The 19,742-nt window shown below is 55.7% G+C and overlaps 2 protein-coding genes across 4 annotated transcripts in view; one reads left to right on the forward strand and one right to left on the reverse strand.

Annotated features, from left to right (window-relative positions):
- The window catches only part of CEPT1 (choline/ethanolamine phosphotransferase 1), a 31,683-nt gene extending 31,335 nt beyond the window's left edge, over positions 1 to 348 (reverse strand). For both annotated transcript variants that reach the window (XM_064635868.1, XM_064635869.1), the window contains exon 1: positions 246 to 348. The gene's annotated coding sequence lies outside the window, so the exon portion shown is untranslated. The remainder of the gene's footprint in view (positions 1 to 245) is intronic.
- DRAM2 (DNA damage regulated autophagy modulator 2) lies at positions 284 to 14,909 on the forward strand. Of its 2 annotated transcripts, none has more exons than XM_064635871.1 (9): positions 284 to 365; positions 3,114 to 3,209; positions 6,379 to 6,535; positions 7,646 to 7,713; positions 8,194 to 8,333; positions 9,231 to 9,408; positions 12,769 to 12,851; positions 13,887 to 13,979; positions 14,626 to 14,909. In XM_064635871.1, the coding sequence occupies exons 3-9, from the start codon at positions 6,405 to 6,407 to the stop codon at positions 14,734 to 14,736; spliced, it is 804 nt and encodes a 267-aa protein (XP_064491941.1). In that variant the 5' UTR covers positions 284 to 365; positions 3,114 to 3,209; positions 6,379 to 6,404; the 3' UTR covers positions 14,737 to 14,909. The 2 variants fall into 2 exon arrangements, with proteins under 2 accessions (XP_064491941.1, XP_064491942.1); XM_064635872.1 differs by having other exon boundaries at positions 14,629 to 14,909.
- The last annotated feature ends 4,833 nt before the right edge of the window (positions 14,910 to 19,742 follow it).

Below are 19,742 nucleotides of genomic sequence, written 5' to 3' on the forward strand. Positions count from 1 at the left end.
CCCACCGATCCCGGCCCGGCGCGGGCACAGCCCCGGCCCCCCGCGCCCCCAGAGCCCCGGGCAGGGCCGGGCGGTCTCGGGGGGTCCCGGAACAGCCCCGGCCCGCAGCCCCGGCCCGGCGCGGGCACAGCCCCGGCCCCCCTTCCCCGGGGCGCTCCCCCAGAGCTCGGCCCGGGGCCGGGGCGGTCCCGGAGGGGGCCGGGGGGTCCCGGCCCGGCCACAGCCCCTCCCTGTCCCCCCGTTACCTCCGTGTCCCCGCACCGGGCGGCGCTTGGTTTTTACGCCCCGTTTTGCGACGGCCGGAAAATCGGCGGCGGCGGGGCCGGAGGCGGGGCCGGGGCGGGCTCGGCGCGGGAGCGGCTGAGGTAAAGGGCGCGGGGGGCACCGGGACCACCCGCACCGCGGGCACCCAGCCCGGCACCCCTCAGAGACCCCCCAGAGACCCCCCGACCTCCGTGTGACCCCTCAGGGACCCCCTGACACCCCCTCAGGGACACCCCGTGAACCCCTCAGGGACACCCTGTCACCCCTCGGGGACACTGTCACCCCTCAGAGATGCTCTGTCACCTCCTCAGGGACCCCTTGTCAAACCCCCTCAGAGACACCCTGACACCCCCTTAGGGACACCCTGGCACCCCTCAGGGACATCCTGTCACCCCTCAGGAATACCCTGGCACCCCCTCAGGGAGCCCCCAAACTGCTGTCACCTCTCAGAACCTTTCTGGCCTCCTTGTCAACCCCTCAGAGACCCCACGACCTTCCTGTCACCCCTCAGAGACCCCCTGTCAACCCCTCAGAGACCCCCCTGGCCTCCCTGTCACCCCTCAGTGACCCCTGGTGTCCCCCAGCCCCCTCAGTGTCACTCCCACCCTGCTCCTCCTCTGTGCCCCCTCCCTGCAGCCCCCATCCCCAGAGACCCTCGGGACCCCCAGGAACCTCAAGTGTCCCCCCTCCCTCCCCTGACAAATCCCTCGTGCCCCCTTATCAGGCCTGGTGCCCCCATTGCTGCCCCAGTGTCCCCCCACCACCTCCCCAGTGCCCCCATTGCTGCCCCAGTGTCCCCCCACCACATCCCCAGTGCCCCCATTGCTGCCCCAGTGTCCCCCCACCACATCCCCAGTGCCCCCCATCGCTGTCCCAGCTGCCCCAGTGTCCCTCACCATGTCCCCAGTGCCCCCCATCGCTGTCTGGCTGCCCCAGTGACCTCCTCCCCCACCCTCACGTCCCCACCATTGCTCCCAGTCCCCTCTGTGCCCTGGGGACCCACCTCTGCCCCTTCACTCTCTGCCCTCCCCCTCCTCCCCCTTTACCCTCTCCTGGCCCTTCCCTCCATCCTGGTCCCTTGTCCCTCTCTCTGTCCACCCCCACTCCCCCTGTGCCTTCGCAGTGCCCCCATTCCCAGCTGTCCCCTGGGAATCTCTCCCTGGGGGTGTTTCCAGCTGCTCTCTGGGGCAGGTGGCACTGGTAGCTCCCATGGGCTCATCCCTGGCACGGAGCTCCGGGATCACCCGGAGTGCCAGGAGTGCCAGCGGGGCTGGGGACACCCCTGTGTCACCGTGTCCTGTGCCTGGCACTGCCTGGCTTGGCTCCAGGCTGGACACCCCTTGGAAGCTGCCTCTCCCCCGTATCCTAAAGCTTTCCTGGCTCAGAGTGAGCCCCCGTCACTGCCCTGGGGTGGGGACAGCAGAGGTGACATTTCCTGCTGGGTTTGGGGACAGTGGCCTTCCCCTGCTGCTTATCAGGGTGACCTGACAGGACCCTGTGCTCGGAGTTCTCTGGCTCGTGCTGGCTCAGGAAAGCACTGACACACTGCTCTGGCCTTCCTCCCTCATCCCTGCTGCTGGAATATTCGCTGGAAAGAGAAGGGAGTGTACTTCAGTGGGGCTTTGTCCCTCCCTGTCCCCTGAGGGAGCAGGGAAGAGGCAGGTGGACAATTAAGGAATTCCCCTTTTCCCACATTCCACCATCCTTTCAGCCTCATTCCAGGTAACACGAACCTCCTGCCCTCAATGGCCTCACTCACCTTCCATTTCCATTTGGAGTCTCTACCCCAGGATGTGGCTGCTCCTGGATTGGGGGAGACACCTCTGAGAGGGTTCAAATGCCTTTGCTTTCCAAACACTTCCTTCACTGGAATGATGGGAATGATCTGTGACACCCAACCTGGAGCTTAACAACCCCTCAGGACACTGAGGTGCCTGGAGAGCAGGATAAACATTTGGGAAACATCACAGTTCTGTGGAAAATTGAGGCTGGTCACTGTTGGTGTGGAATCTGTTGGTGAAGGAGCTTGTGACAAAACAGGGAGGTTGAGGGGTTTTCCTTCTCCCTGCTGAAAACAGGGACAGGAGGAGAGGAAATGGCCTCAGGTTGAACCAGAGGAGGTTCAGGTTGGATATTGGGAAAATGTCTCCATGGAAAGGGCTGCCCGGGGCAGGGTGGAGTCCCCATCCATCCCTGGAAGGGTTCAGAAAAACTGTTGGTGTGGCCCCTGGGAACATGGATCAGTGGTGACCACGGCAGTGCTGGGCCAACTCGGTGACCTCAGAGGGCTTTTCCAGCCTCAAGGATTCCGTGATTCCATGAAGTCCAGGTTGCTCCAGCACCAGCAGCACTGTGGGGTGCCTGTTCCCAGAGGGACTGCTCTGGCTTTGTGCTGCTCCTGCGCTGGGAACACCATCCCAGGCACTGCTCCTGATCCACCCAAACAGCTGCATCCAGTTGGTTTGGCTGGGAAGCTCCTCACTCCCAGTTCAATCTTCATGCAGACAGCTCCTGTAAATCAGAATGTCTGCATTTCCACCTCCTGTAAACCCAAATCTGCATTTCCACCTCCTGTAAACCCAAATGTCTGCATTTCCACCTCCTGTAAATCCAAATGTCTGCATTTCCACCTCCTGTAAATCCAAATCTGCATTTCCAGCACCCTAGCACCCAACAGCCTCCCTCCTTACACCACTTGGAACCCAGGGAAAACATCCTGTGTCGATCCAACCCTCCAGTGCCACGTCCAGGCCGCAGCAGTGACTGTAGGAGGTGCTCACAAGAGTAAATCAGGTGAGTAAGAGCTATAAAAACACCTCACACCTGGATTATTCTGCTTTATGTCTCAGAGATTCAGGAAAATGAAGCAAAAAGGTGGAGCTCCAGCACCAAGATGACCTTGCATTCCCCTTGAGCGGCGTTTCCCTGGGTGTCCTTGTCCTCAGGTACATGGGAAGGGCTTGGTTTGAAACCTGGGAGCTCAGAAATCAAATGAAGGCACTGGGAACATTGAAATGTGAAAGGAGGAGTGTGATTTAGGCATCAGACGGGAGGTGGGAACAACACGCCCAGGAATATAAAATGTGTAACAAAATGGGTAAAACCTGCATTTCTCTTCCCAATTCCCAGTTTATTACAAAAAGTGGGATTGGGAAGTTGCATTCCTTGCTGTTTTACTGCACTGAGTGAACACCAGAGGGCAACCTTTCATTTCAGCTGGAAAATGGGGAAGAAATCAGGCAAGAGCAGCCTGGGCTGGTGGGAGTGTCCCTGCCCATGGAATGAGGTGGGCTTGGAGGTGCCTTCCCACCCAAAACCATCCTGGGATTCCAGGATTCTGGAGCCCCTCTGCTCTGGAGCCAGGCTGGGAGAGCTGGGAATGTTCCCCTGGAGAAGAGAAGGCTCCAGGGACACCTTGGAGCCCCTTGCAGGGCCTAAAGGGGCTCCAGGAGAGCTGGAGAGGGACTGGGGACAAGGAATGGAGGGACAGGACACAGGGAATGGCTTTCCACTGCCAGAGGGCAGGGATGGATGGGATATTGGGAAGGAATTCCTGGCTGGGAGGGTGGGGAGGGGCTGGGATGGAATTCCCAGAGAAGCTGTGGCTGCCCCATCCTTGGAAGTGCCCAAGGCCAGGCTGGAGCAGCCTGGGATGGTGGGAGGTGTCCCTGCCCGGGGCAGGGTGGGATGGGATGGGATTTGAGGTCCCTTCCCGCCCAAACCATTTCAGGATTCTGGAGCAGATGTCAAGTCCTGCAGCCTGGCAGGGACTGAAGGAGAGCAGGGATCGAAGGAATTTTTGGTCATTGCCTCCATGTCTGCCTGACATTCTCAGAGGTTTATTAAGAGTTCTGAAAGGTTTATTATGAGTTCTCAAAGGTTTACTGAGATTCTCAAAGGTTTACTGAGAGTTTTCAAAGGTTTACTGAAATTCTCAAAGGTTTACTATGAGTTCTTGAAGGGTTAGTGAGATTTTTGAAAGGTTTACTAAGATTTCTCAAAGGTTTAATAGGATTTTTCAAGTGTTTACTGAAGAGTTCTCAAAGGTTTACTGAGAGTTCCTAAAGGGTTACTGAGATTTTTCAAAGGTTTACTGGGAATTCTCAAAGGTTTACTATGAGTTCTTGAAGGTCTAGTGAGATTTTTCAGAGGTTTACTGGGATTCTTAAAGATTTACTGGGGTTCTCAAAGGTTTATTCAGATTTTTCAGAGGTTTACTGGGGTTCTCAAAGGTTTATTGAGATTTTTCAGAGGTTTACTGAGGTTCTCAAAGGTTTATTCAGATTTCCCAGAGGTTTACTGAGATTCTCAAGGGTTTACTGGGGTTCTCAAAGGTTTATTGAGATTTTTCAGAGGCTTGCTGAGAGCTGTGGCTGCTGAGGAAGCCTCCATCAGCCCCAGTGTGACAGATCCTCCCTCAGCCCCAGTGTGACACGTCCTCTGTCACCTCCCCGGGGCTGTCACAGCACAAGGAAGAGACAAATGGGCTCATTTATCCCCAGTGACCCCCTGCCCCTGCTCTGGCAGCACCAAACCCCAGCTGGGCTGGAAAGTGGCTCTGCAGGTTGTTAATGATCCTCTGAGGGTTCAGTTACCATTGCTGAGGTAATTTGGGTTATTTATTGTTATTTCTGTGCTGGGAAGACAAATTTCACTTGGGGTTGGCAGGAGAGGGGGGAGAGAAACATCCAACTGCTGGATGAGGAGCAGCTGCCTTGAGGAGGGTGAAACCCCTGAGAAATCCTGGAAACCCCTGAGAAATCCTGGAAACACCTGAGAAATCCTGGAAACCCCTGAGAAATCTTAGGATAGCCCTGAGAAATCCTGGGAAACCCCTGAGAAATCTTAGAAAACCCCCGAGAAATTCTGGAAACCCTTGAGAAATCTCAGGAAACTCCTGAGGAATGCTGGAAACCCCTGAGAAATCCCGGGAAACCCCTGAAAAATCTTAGGAAACACCTGAGAAATCCTAGAAACCCTTGGAGAATCTCAGTAAAACTTTGGGAACTCTCAGTACACCCTTGAGAAATCCTATTAAACCTTTGAGGATCTCAGAAAACCTTTGAGAATTCTTATTAAACTTGGAGAAATCTTTGTAAACCTTTGGGAATCTCAATAAACCTTTGAGAAATCTCAGTAAAAGTTTGAGAATCTCAATAAAGGTTTGAGAACTCTCAGAAAACCTTCCAGAACTCTCAGAAAACCTTGGAGAATCTCAGAAAACATTTGATAACTCTCAGTAAACCCTTGAGAACCTCAGTAAACCTTTGAAAAATCTCACTAAGCCTTCAAGAACTCATAGTAAACCTTTGAGAACTGTTTGTAAACCCTTGGGAACTTTCAGTAAACCTTTGGGAATCTCAGAAGATCTCTGGGAATTCTTAATAAACCTTTGAGAACTCTCAGTAAACCTTTGAAAAATCTCAGTAAACCTTTGGGAATCTCAGTGAACCCTTCAGAACCCCCAGTAAACCTCTGAGAAGTCCTATTAAATCTTTAAGAACTCTTAGTAAATGCTTGAGAACTCTCAACAAACCTGGGAACTCTTAATAAACCTTTGAGAATCTCTATGAACCTCTGAAAAATCTTAGTAAACCTTTGAGAACTCAATAAACCTTTGAGACCTCTCAGTAGACCTCTGAAAAATCTCACTAAACCTTCAAGAACTCTCACTAAACCTTTGAGAACTGTTTGTAAACCCTTGGGAACTCTCAGTAAACCTTGGAGAACTCTTAGTAGACCTCTGAAAAAACTCACTAAACCTTCAAGAATTCTCATTAAACCTTCAAGAACTCTCACTAAACCTTCAAGAACTCTCACTAAACCTTTGAGAACTCTCACTAAACCTTCAAGAACTCTCACTAAACCTTCAAGAACTCTCACTAAACCTTCAAGAACTCTCACTAAACCTTCAAGAACTCTCACTAAACCTTTGAGAACTCTCACTAAACCTTTGAGAACTCTCACTAAACCTTTGAGAACTCTCACTAAACCTTTGAGAACTCTCACTAAACCTTTGAGAACTCTCACTAAACCTTTGAGAACTCTCACTAAACCTTTGAGAACTCTCCCCAACCCTCTGAGGACTCTGACCCCCCTCTGCCCGCTCCCCAGACCCCGTGTGCTGTCCCCGTGGTGCCATGTGGTGGTTCCAGCAGGGCCTGTCCTTCCTGCCTGTGGCCCTGGTGCTGTGGTCGGCGGCGTCCTTCGTGTTCTCCTACATCACTGCCACGGTGCTGCGCCACGTGGACCCGCTGGTGCCCTACATCAGGTCAGGGATGTCCCCCTGTCCCTGTGCCCTGCATCAGGTCAGGGATGTCCCCCTGTCCCTGTGCCCTGCATCAGGTCAGGGATGTCCCCCTGTCCCTGTGCCCTACATCAGGTCAGGGATGTCCCCCTGTCCCTGTGCCCTGCATCAGGTCAGGGATGTCCCCCTGTCCCTGTGCCCTGCATCAGGTCAGGGATGTCCCCCTGTCCCTGTGCCCTGCATCAGGTCAGGGATGTCCCCCTGTCCCTGTGCCCTGCATCAGGTCAGGGATGTCCCCCTGTCCCTGTGCCCTGCATCAGGTCAGGGATGTCCCCCTGTCCCTGTGCCCTGCATCAGGTCAGGGATGTCCCCCTGTCCCTGTGCCCTGCATCAGGTCAGGGATGTGTCCCTGTCCCTGTGCCCTGCATCAGGTCAGGGATGTGTCCCTGTCCCTGTGCCCTACATCAGGTCAGGGATGTGTCCCTGTCCCTGTGCCCTGCATCAGGTCAGGGATGTGTCCCTGTCCCAGCCCTGGGAATTCCTCCCAGACTCCAAGGGTTTGTCCCAACAGCTCCAGGTTGTGGTTCCTGGTTGGGGTTGTTAGAGAGAGTTGGAGGTTGTGTCAGACTGGGAGAGGGTGGGATGGGATACTGGGAAGGAATTCCTCCCTGGGAGGGTGGGGAGGGGCTGGGATGGAGTTCCCAGAGGATGCCCCATCCCTGTGAGTGTCCAAGGCCAGGCTGGAGCAGCCTGGGATGGTGGGAGGTGTCCCTGTCCTGGGCAGGGGTGGAACTGGGTGGGATTTAAGGTCCCTCCAACCCAAACTATCTTGGGATTCCAGGATTCCGGAGCCCCTCTGCTCTGGAGCCGGGCTGGGAGAGCTGGGAATGTTCCCCTGGAGAAGAGAAGGCTCCAGGAACACCTTGGAGCCTCTTCCAGGGCCTAAAGGGGCTCCAGGAGAGCTGGAGAGGGACTGGGGACAAGGGATGGAGGGACAGGACACAGGGAATGGCTTCCCACTGCCAGAGGGAGGGATGGATGGGATATTGGGAAGGAATTCCTGGCTGGGAGGGGCTGGGATGGAATTCCCAGAGAAGCTGTGGCTGCTCCATCCCTGGAATTTCTCTTCTCCAGCGACACAGGGACGATTCCACCGGAAAGATGCTTGTTTGGGATCATGTTGAATGTTTCCACCTTCCTGGGTGAGTGGGAAAAGCTCCAAACAATTTCCTTTCCCCCTCAGGTCATGGATGGGCCCAGAAATCCCAGGCAAAAACCAAACCTTGGGCAATAAATCTCTGTGGAGAGGAAAGGATGGGCCAGGGGGGTTATCTGGGAATCCAGCATGGGAATTGCAGCTTCCATAGGGGCAGGAAAGGCTTTAAAAACCCAATGAGATGAATAAAAGCAACAAAAATGGGAATTCCAGGCAGTTATTTACCTGGAAGGAGAGAAAAACCAACGGGGGGGGGGGGGGGGGGGTGTAAATGAAGAAAATCTCAGGAAAATCCATATATTGAAATTCTTTGCTGCTGTATCATCCCAGTTTGCACTCCCAGCCCCTCAGCTTTCCCATTCCTGTGATCCAGAAAAAAATCCCTGGATTTTAAGGAATTCCTTGTGTCACTCAGCACCTTCCCAGTGGGAAAAGGACCCTAGGAATCTCACTGTTGTCTCTGCAGGGGTGGCCACGATGTACGTCCGGTACAAACAGGTGTGTGCCCTGATCCCAGGGAATTCCAGGATCCTCAGGCTCAACAGGATTGGCCTCACCTTGGGCTGGATGAGCTGCTTTGGCCTCTGCATCATCGCAAACTTCCAGGTTTGGGCTTTCCTTGCCTTCTTCTGAAATCCCAGGGAAAGTTTTCATGGAAAATTGGGGGGTTTGGGTCCAATTCCCACCTGGAAACTGTTAAAAAAATTATCATTTTCTTTTAGTTATTCCTTCTTTCCTTTGGGAGCAAACTGGGGCTTTTTGGGTCATATTCCCACCTGGAAACTGTTAAAAAAACTGGATTTTTTTTTTTTTAGTCATTTCTTCTTTCCTTTGGGACTCATGAGCAGCCCCTTCCAAAGCCCAGGCTTTGCAGGAAGGACACTCGGATCTCCTTCCAGAGGGTTGGAATTCCCAGTTCTCCTGGAGTGTTTTTAAGTGTTGCTGTGTATTCAGCCTCATTCCCTCTGAGGATTCCAGGAGAATTCCACACAGTCCTTGTTCAGACAGAGTCCTTTGGGGAAATGCTGAACCTTGTTCTTTTTCCTCTCATTTTGGGTCCTGGAATTCTGAGGTGTTTCTCCTGTTTTCCATGATCTTTCCTGGATTCCCGGGATAGCAATGCTGTTGTGTCTCCCGTTCCTGGCAGGAATTCCCTGCCCCAATTCCTGCATTTCTGTCCGTTATTAATGCCAGCAACTCCCACAGATCCCGGTGTTTAAGGCACAGCTCTTACCTGGAATTTCACCACAAGAGCTTCCCAAAAGCAGCGATTCCAAGGGCTAGAAACTCCAATTCCAAGGGCTAGAAACTCCAATTCCAAGGGCTGGAAACTCCAATTCCAAGGGCTAGAAACTCCAATTCCAAGGGCTGGAAACTCCAATTCCAAGGCAAATCTCCCGAGCACTTGCACATTCCCCCCGAGGGGGGGAGCTTCCAAAGTTTTCCAGAGGAAAATGGTTCTGGGGGGTTCCAAGAAAAGCAGGATGTGCTTCCTTTTCCCAGAAATGTGTCCTGTACTACATCCACGTGCTGGGAGCCTGCCTGACCTTCGGAGTGGGAGCCCTTTACATGCTGCTCCAGACCGTCCTGTCCTTCCACATGCAGCCGGAATTCCACGGCAAGGGAATCTTCTGGGCCCGCCTGGCCGTGCTCCTCTGGAGCTCCTGCAGCATCGGGAGCAGTATCCTTTCCTGGGAATGTGCCACTGGGACACGGGAGAATCCACGGGCTTGGGATCCAGCTTAATGTAACCCCGGCTGGAAGGAATGTGCACCTTGGAATGTGAGCATGCTGGATTCTGTATTCCAACCTGGAATACACAGCCTGTGCTGTGCTGTGTTCATTATTCCAACCTGGAATGCTCAGCCTGTGCTGTGTTCCATATTCCAACTGGGAATACAGGAAAATGGAGTATTTTTAATATCCCCCCACTAAAATCAAGGGAAGAGGAACAGCCCCCAGCCTTTGTCCTCCCCTTTCCCAGAGACTGGAAATAGGAAAAATCAGGATTTATCACCAGGGTGTCTGAGTAAGTTGGGAAGGATGGGGAGAAAGGGAAGTGCACATTCCAAGGGCGAGTCCAAAGGGATTTTGGCCTCTGATCCACCCCCCCAGCCCATCCTGCAGTCCAGACACAAGAGGTTTGTGCCAGACATTCCCTCCAGCATTCCCTCAGCTCTGGAATCCATCACCACCCTCAGCCTTGGACCCTGAGGGCTGGAACAGCTGTGGGGTTAGGGGAAACAGGGAATCCTGGAATGGTTTGGGTTGGAGGGACTTTAAATCCCATCCCACCCCTGCCCTGGGCTGGGACACCTCCCACCATCCCAGGCTGCTCCAGCCTGGGCTTGGACACTCCCAGGGATGGGGAGTGTCCAAGGGATCAGTCCATGGGGAGTGTCCCAGGGATGGGAAATCCAGTCCAGGGCCTCCACATCATAGCAGGAAGGATTCCTTCCCAATATCCCATCCATCCCTGCCCTCTGGCAGTGAGAAGCCATTCCCTGTTGTCCATGTGTGCCAAAAGAGGCCTTTTCCCTCTCCAGAATCACTGGAGAGTCAGGAAACAGAACCACCCTGATGGCCCCAAACGTTGTGTTTGGAATTAAAGACTCAGCTCTGTGTCAAACAGGAGCACTCCAAACCTCTGGAATCCACATTCCAAAGGCAGGAGTGCAAAGCCTTTGCTTAAACACTTCCCTGGATCCAGGCCACTGATTTAATGCCCAGCAATCCCACTTATTTCCAGGCTGGCAGCCAACACCAGCACTGGCCCACATTCCCCATTTCCCGGGGATGGAGCAGCTCCCTGAGCTCTGGGAATCACGCTGGGATAGTGAGGAACAGGCTGGAGAAGGCAGGAATCCCTCCCTGCTGAGGGGGCTGGGAGACAGCGGGGAAATCATCCAGGAAACCTGGAGATTCCTTGTCCCTGTCAGGAATCTTTGGAGGGATCCCTGCAAACGGGATTTGGGGCTCTGAGCACTGAGGAGCCAAACAGGGGGAACTGAAAGGGAGGGTTCAGCTCCAATCCCACATCCCAAAACCCCACAGGCCTCGAGCCTGGAGAGGTTTCCTGAAGCCCTGTGGTGTGACCAGGATGATGGGGAAGCTGGAGAAATAGGGATGTGGGATAATGTGGGTCGGGAAGGGGGAAAAAGGAAAAAGGAAAATGAGGATAATTTTCTAAGAGGGAAATTAGAGTAATTTTCTAAATGAATGCCGTGACAGGAGGGGGGAGCCAGGGAACGAGGGACAGGACAAAGGGAAATGGCCTCCAGCTGTGCCAGGGGAGGGGCAGGTTGGATACTGGGGAAAATTCCTGCCTGGAAAGGGTTGTACAGCTCTGGAAGGGGCTGCCCAGGGAGGTTTGGAGGCCCCATCCCTGGAGGTGTCCAAAAACTGTGGGCATGTGGCACTTGGAGGATCAGTGGTGACCTGGGGAACGGTTGGACTCGATCCCAGAGGGCTTTTCCAGCCTCAGCAATTCCCTGGTTCTCCGGGTTCTCCTTCCCAGAAGGTCGTTAGTGCCCCACTAACGAGGAGAGGGGGGAACCAGAGGGGTTTGTAGCACCAGGATCAAATTCCTCCCACTCCATCAGGAACCAGGAGCTCCCAGAGCGGCTGAATTCCCAGGGAATCGGGGAATTCCTGCACTCAGCTCAGCATCCAGAGCTCCCAGCCCAAAAGGTTCTGTTTTTAGGGAGCTGCCTCCTCTGCCCAGCTTTTCCTTTGGATTAATCCTGGTTTAAATGGAATAAGTGATACTTGCTGGACAGTGGGAGCCACTGTATCTTCTCAGAGAACATTTAAACATTTAAAGAACCACCTACCAGGAAACAACCACAAAAGGAGCATTTAAGGAACGAAGATGAATATAAATCAGGAAATACTAAAAATGAATATTCCAGGGTGCTGCCTTTGAAAGCAAACAAGGCAGAAGTGAGGGCAGGACACTGGAGGGAGAGTCCCCTTGGGAGATCCGTTTGGTTCTCGCCTGAACATCAGCACCTCCCATGCTCCCAGTGCTCCCAGACTGGGACTGGTCCCAGCTGTGCCCCGAGCCAGGCCTGGGATGGGATGGGATGCTCCAGCTGGACACTGGCATCTGGAAAATGATCCAATTCCTCCAACCCCATCAGTGACCAGGAGCTCCCAGAGCATCTGAATTCCCAGGGAATTGGGGAATTCCTCCACTCAGAGCATCCAGAGCTCCCAAACCACTCACAGCCACTTTCAGGGAGCTTTGGAAGTCTGGATTCCCAGTTTGTGCTGGGAAGCCCCACCCAAACAAGTCCTTCCCCATCAGGAGGCTCTGGAGGTTTGATCTCATTGACCATGGATGGGGTTTGATACCTCAGGGCTGGGAAATCAGACTGGCTCCAAATTAACCTGATTTCCTTGGCAAAGGCAGGAGCCCTGGCTTCCTTCCCTGGACAAGGGGTTGGAAAAGTTGGATTAGACTCTGGAAAGATCCGGGTCTGGGATTAAATGAGGAGTCACTGGGGGTTTTTCCCTTGGCTGGTGTTTGAAATCCCAAGGAGTTCCAAATCCTGACTAAGGAAAGCTGGCACAGAATTCCAGCCTGGGACCCACCAGGCAAGAATTCCAGGTGGTTGGGAGGCTGAAAAGCCAATGGAGAAAGAGATCTGGGCTCTGTGAGCCTGGAAAACACCCCTGAAAATATTCTAGGTGCTCAGGAAGTGCTGCCAACTGGTCACAGCTCCAGTGCTTCCATGAGGACATGGGGATTGGGGAGGGATGAGGAGGAGCAGCTCCCAGAAAACAAGGGGGTGGGTGCAGGGCTGAGTTGACCCTTTGATGGGACAGGAATTGATGGATTGGGATGAGCTCCAGGGTGGGAAGGGCCCGTGGCCCCAGCGCTGCTCCTCCCCCTGAGGAGCCTCATGGAGAGCAGTCCGAGCCCAAAGCCGGGCCTAAAGCCCCCGGATACCCATCCTTGTCCCTGACCCTTCCAAAGCCAGGCCTAAAGCTCCCGGAGGCCCATCCTTGTCCCTGCCCCCTCCTTGACATTCCGCAGTGTCCGTGTCCTCGGGGCTCCTCTACAGTGGCCGCTACGGATCCGGCCTGGAGCAGAGGCTGCACTGGGACCCCCGGGACAGGGTAAGGCCTGGGGGGGGATTGGGGGAACAGGGGACATTCCTGCAACTCCAGACGGGATTGGCAGGGATGGGGGACATTCCTGCAGCTCCAAAAGCAGGGGGGGAGAGGAGCTCCCTGGAGTCCTGGAATGCCAGGCTGGAGTGGGTGGGAAGGGACTTCAAAGCCCATCCAGTCCCAGCCTTGCCCTGGGCAGGGACACCTCCCACCATCCCAGGGACACCTCCCACCATCCCAGGCTGCTCCAACCTGGCCCTGGACACTTCCAGGGATGGGGCAGCCACAGCTTCTCTGGGAATTGCAGCCCAGCCAAGAATTCCTTCCCAGTATCCCATCCATCCCTGCCCCCTGGCAGTGGGAAGCCATTCCCTGTGTCCTGTCCCTCCATCCCTTGTCCCCAGTCCCTCTCCAGCTCTCCTGGAGCCCCTTTAGGCCCTGCAAGGGGCTCCAAGGTCTCCTTGGAGCCTTCTCTTCTCCAGGGGAACATTCCCAGTTCTCCCAGCCTGGCTCCAGAGCAGAGGGGCTCCAGAATCCTGGAATCCCAGGATGGTTTTGGGTGGGAAGGCACCTCAATCCCCCCTCATTCCACAGGCAGGCACGCTTCCCATAGAGCAAGTTGTTCCAACCTGGCCTTGGGCAGTTCCAGGGATGGAGATTCCACAACCACCTCTCTGGACAACCTGTGCCAGAACTCGCTGAAGTTCTGCTCCCACAAAACAGTTGGAGCTCCAAGTGTGACTTTAAATCAATCCCAAACCAGTTGGAGCTCCAACTGTAAACTCCAATCAATCCCTCTGGTCCCCAGAGCCGGAGGGTTTGTTGCTCAGGCCCAGCTCTGGATTGAGCCTTCAGGTGTTAAATTCCCTGTGGGTGCCATCCCAGGGTTTTCCTGGCCATTCCCACTCTTCATTCCTGGAGGCTCTAAAGAATTGTGTTCTCCAGTGGGATGTGGGATGTCCTGTGGGATGTCTCGAGGCATTTTGTGTCACAGCAGCTCCCAGAGCAGCTTTTCCCAGCGATTCCCCCTCTTCCCCACAGGGATACCCCCTGCACATGGTCAGCACTGTCTCTGAGTGGTCCTTGGCCTTCTCCTTCCTCAGCTTCTTCCTCACCTACATCCGGGACTTCCAGGTAATGGGAATTCATGGAGCTGCTGCTCCTGCCCTGCCTGGCAGGGGGCAGGGATGGGTTTGGGTCCAAGGTGGGACCAAATTATGCCCAACTTAGATCAGATTTTGGGGAATCCTCTGGGCTGGAGACCTTTGAGGTGACGGAGTCCAGCCCTGAGCCAGCGTGGGGCCATGCCAGGCTGGAGGATCCCTGTGGGATCCAGGGAGGATCCATGGAGGGAACCCCGGCTCTGCTCCCATGACCAGCACCACACTGGCCTGGGCTGGGTTTAACTGACCTCAGCTGGCTCCAGCTGGCTCTAACTGGCTTCAATTGCCTCAGCTGGTTTTAACTGGTTTTGACTGACTTTAACTGGCTTCAACTGGCTCCAGATGCCTTTAACTGATTTTAACTGGCTTTAATTTACTTTGACTGTTCCAACTGGTTCCAACTGGCATCAACTGGTTTTAACTGGCTTTAACTGACTTTAACTGGTTTTGACTGACCAGAATTCCCAGTTAGGGGAGGCACTGACTGGAATTCCCAGTGCAGGGGGATCACTGACTGGAATTCCCAGTGTGGGATGAGGCACTGACCGCAATTCCCAGTGCAGGGAATCTCTGGGGCAGGGGTGAGGCCCTGACCAGAATTCCCTGAATTCCCCCAGAAGGTGTCCCTGGGGGCTGTGGTGACTCTACAGGGACGGACCCTCCACCACGTTCCCCCGCCAGGCTCCGGGGCCGAGGAGCAGGGGCTGCTCTTCCCAGGGAGCGTCTGACAGAGCTCCTGGAACTCAGGAATTCCTGCAGCAGCAGCAGCAGTTGGTCCTTCCCAGCATTTCTGCCATCCCAAGCCAGAGTCCTGTTCCCCCCCAGCCGTGCCCAACCTGCCGGAGCTGGGCCTGGTCCTGACATTTCTGCCTCAGTGAGCATTAAATGAAGGGAATAATGAGCTCTGTGTCCTCATCACTCCTTCTCAGCCCCCACCCTCCTCTCTCCAGCCCCTCTGGATGCAGGAGCCTCCAGCCCCTGCCCTGCCCCCCGTGGGGCTGAGCCAGGACCTGCTCCAAGTTTCACGGGATCATGGAATGGTTGGGGTTGGGAGGGACCTGGAAGCCCTTCTAGTTCCACCCCTGTCACCTCCCACTGTCCCAGCTGGCTCCAACCTGGCCTTGGACACTTCCAGGGGTGGAGCAGTCAAAGCTTCTCTGGGAATTCCATCCCAGCCCCTCCCCACCTTCCCAGCCAAGAATTCCTTCCCAGTATCCCACCCATCCCTGCTCTCTGGCAGTTTGAAGCCACTCCCTGTGTCCTTCCCTCCATCCCTTGTCCCCAGCCCCTCTCCAAGGTTCTTGTTGGTCCCCTCAGGCCCTGGGAGGCCACAATGGGGTCATCTCAAAGCTTCTCTTCTCCAACAATCCCAACTCTCAGCCTTTCCTCACAGGACAAGTTTTCCAGCCCTTGGATCATCTCTGTGGCCTCCTCTGGACTCGCTCCACGTCCTTTTGGTGCAGGGGAGGGTCTCACCTGAGGGGGCAGAGGGGCAGGATCCCCCCTCCCAACTGCCCACGGTCCCTGTGGGATCAGCCCAGGGCATGGGATCATGTCCAGCCTCTCCCCCACCAGCCCCCCAGGTCCTTCTCCCCAGGGCTGCTCCAGCTGCTCATTCCCAGCCTGGATGGATCCCCGGGGGTTGCCCTGACCCAGGGGCAGCACCAGCCCTTGTGAAACCTCCTGAGATCCCAGGGGCCGCTCCTGGAGCTGGTCCAGGTCCCTCAGGGTGGCCCCGTCCCTCAGAGTGTCCCTGCACCCCCAGCTCGGGTGAGCTGAGCCCTGCCGGGGGCCCCGACCCCTCTGTGTCCTCAGGGACGATGTGAGACCCCCCTGGGCCCAGGATGGACCCCGAGGGCAGCGCTGTCGCTGCTGTCCTTCAGGACTAGAAGTGACCACTTCCCTCTGGATGGGACAATCCACCACGGAATCCACCTCTCTCCAGTTCAGACAGGAGGTGTTGGGGTCTGTGCAAGTCAAACATTTATGGAAGTCCAGACAAACGACACCTGTGGCCCTTCCCTTGTCCACTGATGGAGCTTCTCACGCTGAGCTCCTCGTCCCCCCGCACCCCAGGTCCTTCTCTCTGGGGCTGCTCCCAGTCCCTTCATCCCCAGCCTGGATTTGTGCCTGGAGCTGCTCCAGCTCGGGGAAGGATCTTGTGCTTGATCTCACTGAACTTCATGAGGTTGGCACGGTCCCACCTCTCCTGCCTGTCCGGGTCCCTCTGGGTGTCCCATCCCTTCCCTGTGGTGTGACCCCACACAGAGCTCGGTGCCATCAGCTCCTCCTGAGGTGCCTCAATCACTGTTTGTGACCCCAACGAAGGTTGAACTGCTCCAGTCCCACACTGAGCCCTGAGGAGCCACTGGTCCCCGGGCTCCACGTGGGCATCGAGCCACGGGCACAGCTCTGAGTGTCCCCATCCAGCCGGGTCCTCACCCACGGAGCTCCAGCCACCAGATCTGTGTCTGCAGCTCGGAGAGGAGTGTCATGGGGACAGTGTCAGGGGGACAGAGTCACGAGGGACAGTTGTGGGGCGGTGTCACGTGGGGCAGTGTCACAGAGACAGTGTCACAGGGACAGTGTCACAGGGACAGTGCCACGTGCTGAGCCCCAGCCCAGGGAATGGTGTCATTGTTCTCTCCTCACCCCCAGCACTGTCACCTCCAGGTGACACCACGAGAGCATTTCAGGCACAATTTGCCCTCAGAGCAGCCAGGTTGGCTGTCACCAACCACCTCCTCATCTTCCATGTGCAGCTTCCAGAAGGATCTGCTCCATGACCTTGCCGGGCACCACCGTGAGACTCATTGCCCTGGAGTGCCCTGGCTCTTCCTTCTTTTTAAAAATGGGGCCAAATTTCCCCTTTTCCCATCTGTGGGAACTTCCCAGACTGCCCCAACTCCTCAGATACGATGGGGAGTGAGGAGGCACTTCCACCATCTCCCTCGAGATCCTGGGAAGCAGCTCAGCAGGTCCCACGGACTTGGGCACCTTCAGGATCCTCAGATGGTCTCTCTGATCTTCTCAAGTCCAGGAATGGGAAGGGGTCCAGCTGGGGAAGGGTCTGGAGCAGCAGGAGCAGCTGAGGAAGCTGGGGGGGCTCAGCCTGGGAAAAGGAGGCTCAGGGGGGACCTTCTCCCTCCAGAACTCCCTGACAGGAGGGGAGAGCTGGCGGGGGGGTCAGGCTCTGCTCCCAGGGAACAAGGGACAGGAGGAGAGGGAACGGCCTCAGGCTGAGCCAGGGGAGGCTCAGGTTGGACATCAGGAGGAATTTCTTCCTGGAAAGGGTGGTCAGGCCTTGGCAGGGGCTGCCCAGGGAGGTTTGGAGTCCCCACCCCTGTAGGAATGCCTGGACGTGGCACTCAGTGCTCTGGGCTGGGGGACAAGGTGGGGATGGTCACAGGTTGGACTCGATGGTCCTGGAGGGCTTTTCCAACCTCCAGGATTCTGGGATTCTCCTGCTGTGGACGGTCCTTCCTTCTGCCAGTCCTGCACTGGAGCTGGGGAGGGCTGAGGCACTAACACCCTGGAGACCCTCAGCCTCCTCCAGGCCCTGGGGAACCAGGTCTCCTATTTCCTCCTATTTCCTCCTGGAGGAAGGACAAGTCTTCCTCTTCCCCAGTCTTCCTCTTGCCACCAACAGAAGCTTTTCTGTTGCCTTGACGTCCCAGGCCAGGTTCAACTCCACCAGAGCTCCACCTCTCCTGACCTAGCCCCGCCTGCTCAGCCCAGCTCTCTGTTCTCCTCCTGGGCTGCCTGTCCTTCCTTTCACCCTCTGGAGGCTTCATTTTCCTGCTGGAGTTTGTCCAGGAGCCCCTTGTTCACCCTCCTGGGCATTTTTGTCCAACTTCCTCCTCCTTGGGCTGCGTTGCTCCCAAGCCTGGAGGTGACACTCAAGTGTCAACCTTGGGCTTCTCTTCCCTGCAGGGTTTTGTCCCAGGGGACTCTGCCCGGCAGATCCCTGCAGAGGCCAAACTCTGCTCTCCCAGAGCCCAGGGCAGGGTTTGCTGTGCCCTCCTCGCTGTCCCAGGAGCTCCAACTCCACCGTTCCACGTTCCCTCAGCCCCTCCTGGGGGTGAGCACGAGGTCCAGCACATCCCTTGCTCCTTGTTGGCTCCTCCACCTCCTGGAGAGGGAATTTATCCCCATCGACACATGCCAGAACCTCCCGGGTCGATTCTGCCCCTCTGTGCTGGGTGGGTGAAGCCCCTCTTGAGGGGGTTTGTGGACATGACACTGGTGGCTCCTGCCTGTCCAGGGCCTCCACCAGGGGGTTTTCCTGGTTTTCCTGGTCAGGTGTCCTGCACAGACCCCAAAAGCCACTCCCAGTTGCTCCCAGTGCCTGTGTCTGGTTCAGTGCTGGGCTTGCCTGTGTCAGGTTTCCGGTGGGATTTGATCCTCTGGAGGGTCTTTTCCAACCTGAACGATCCTCTAGGTGCACAAATGTCTGGGACAGGCCTTGGGAAGGGCTGTGGGGGGTTGTCCCCAGCTGAGCGGGGACACCAGGCCAGTCCTGCCCAGCTCGGGTGACCTTGGGCCCGGCCCAGCCCCAGCTTTGCCCTCCAGCCTGTCCTGTCCAGCCCCTGCTGCCCCCTCTGCTCTTGGGACCCAAAACTCCCAAAAGGTTTTCCATGGATTCTTCCGGAGTATTTGCTCAAGGGAACAGTTTTAATTCATGGCCTAAATCCATGGATTTCATCAGTACTTGGAGTTGTCCCAGTGTGGAACTGCAGCACCTCCGGCCGCCAGGGACTGTCCCTGCGGGGGCACAGCCAGCATTCCCAAAACTCCCGTTCCTGCTGGAAACTCCTCAAGGATCCTGGGAGCCCAGGGATGAACAAGGGCAGGAAAACCAAACCCGTGCTGCAGACAATGAGTCCGGGTGAGGAGCAGCTCCAACAACCTCCAGGTCTTTCCTTGGCTCTTGGGAGCCCCTTTCCTCCTGTTGGAACAACTTTTCCCCCTCAGAGGGGCTTCTCCTGGCTCTCAGTGACTCTCCCAAATTGCATGGATGTCATTCCAAGAAGGCTCCTCTATCTCTTCCACACTTGGCTTCGCTTTGTCCTTCTGATCTGCACCAGGGGTTTTCCAGGATCGGATTGGAAGCAGCCCATTCACTTTTTTTCCACCAAATCCTACTGGCCACGTTCCATCCCAACCTCACAGGGAGGATTCTTCTCCCAGTTTTCAGCATTTTAGGGAAAACTCGGGCCAATGGACCCCTCAAGTTGGGCAGAAGAGCTTCTGGGAGACAGATGTTGTGGAATGTCAGTCCTGGAATCCTCCAGGGAAAGGAGAGAGAAGGAGATCTTCGCTTCATTAAATTTCTTTGGAGATCCTGGAAAACAGGGGGAAGACGTTTGTCAGAAGGCACCAGACATGAGGCTGCTTCCACCTCCTTTCTCTTCACGAGGCTGTTCCCACCTCTTCACATCCTGTGGGATGGAGTCGGTGTCCTTCCAGCATCCCAAAAACTGTGTCTGGTATGTGGGAGTGACATCCCCGTGTTTGGAGCAGCCACGGGACATCCAGGATTCCTCCTCCTCCCACTGTGTGACCCCAGAGCGGGCTGGGGACAGACCAGGACTCGGGATGGACCAGAAGGTGGGTGGACAAGCTGGGAATGGATGAGAAGTTGGGGATGAACAAAAAGTTGGGACTGAACAAGAAGTTGGGAAAGAACAATAAGTTGGGGATGAACAAGAATCTGGGGATGGACGAGAAGCTG

The sequence above is a fragment of the Pseudopipra pipra genome, chromosome 25, assembly GCF_036250125.1.
Source record: "Pseudopipra pipra isolate bDixPip1 chromosome 25, bDixPip1.hap1, whole genome shotgun sequence".
NCBI classification, from domain to species: domain Eukaryota; kingdom Metazoa; phylum Chordata; class Aves; order Passeriformes; family Pipridae; genus Pseudopipra; species Pseudopipra pipra.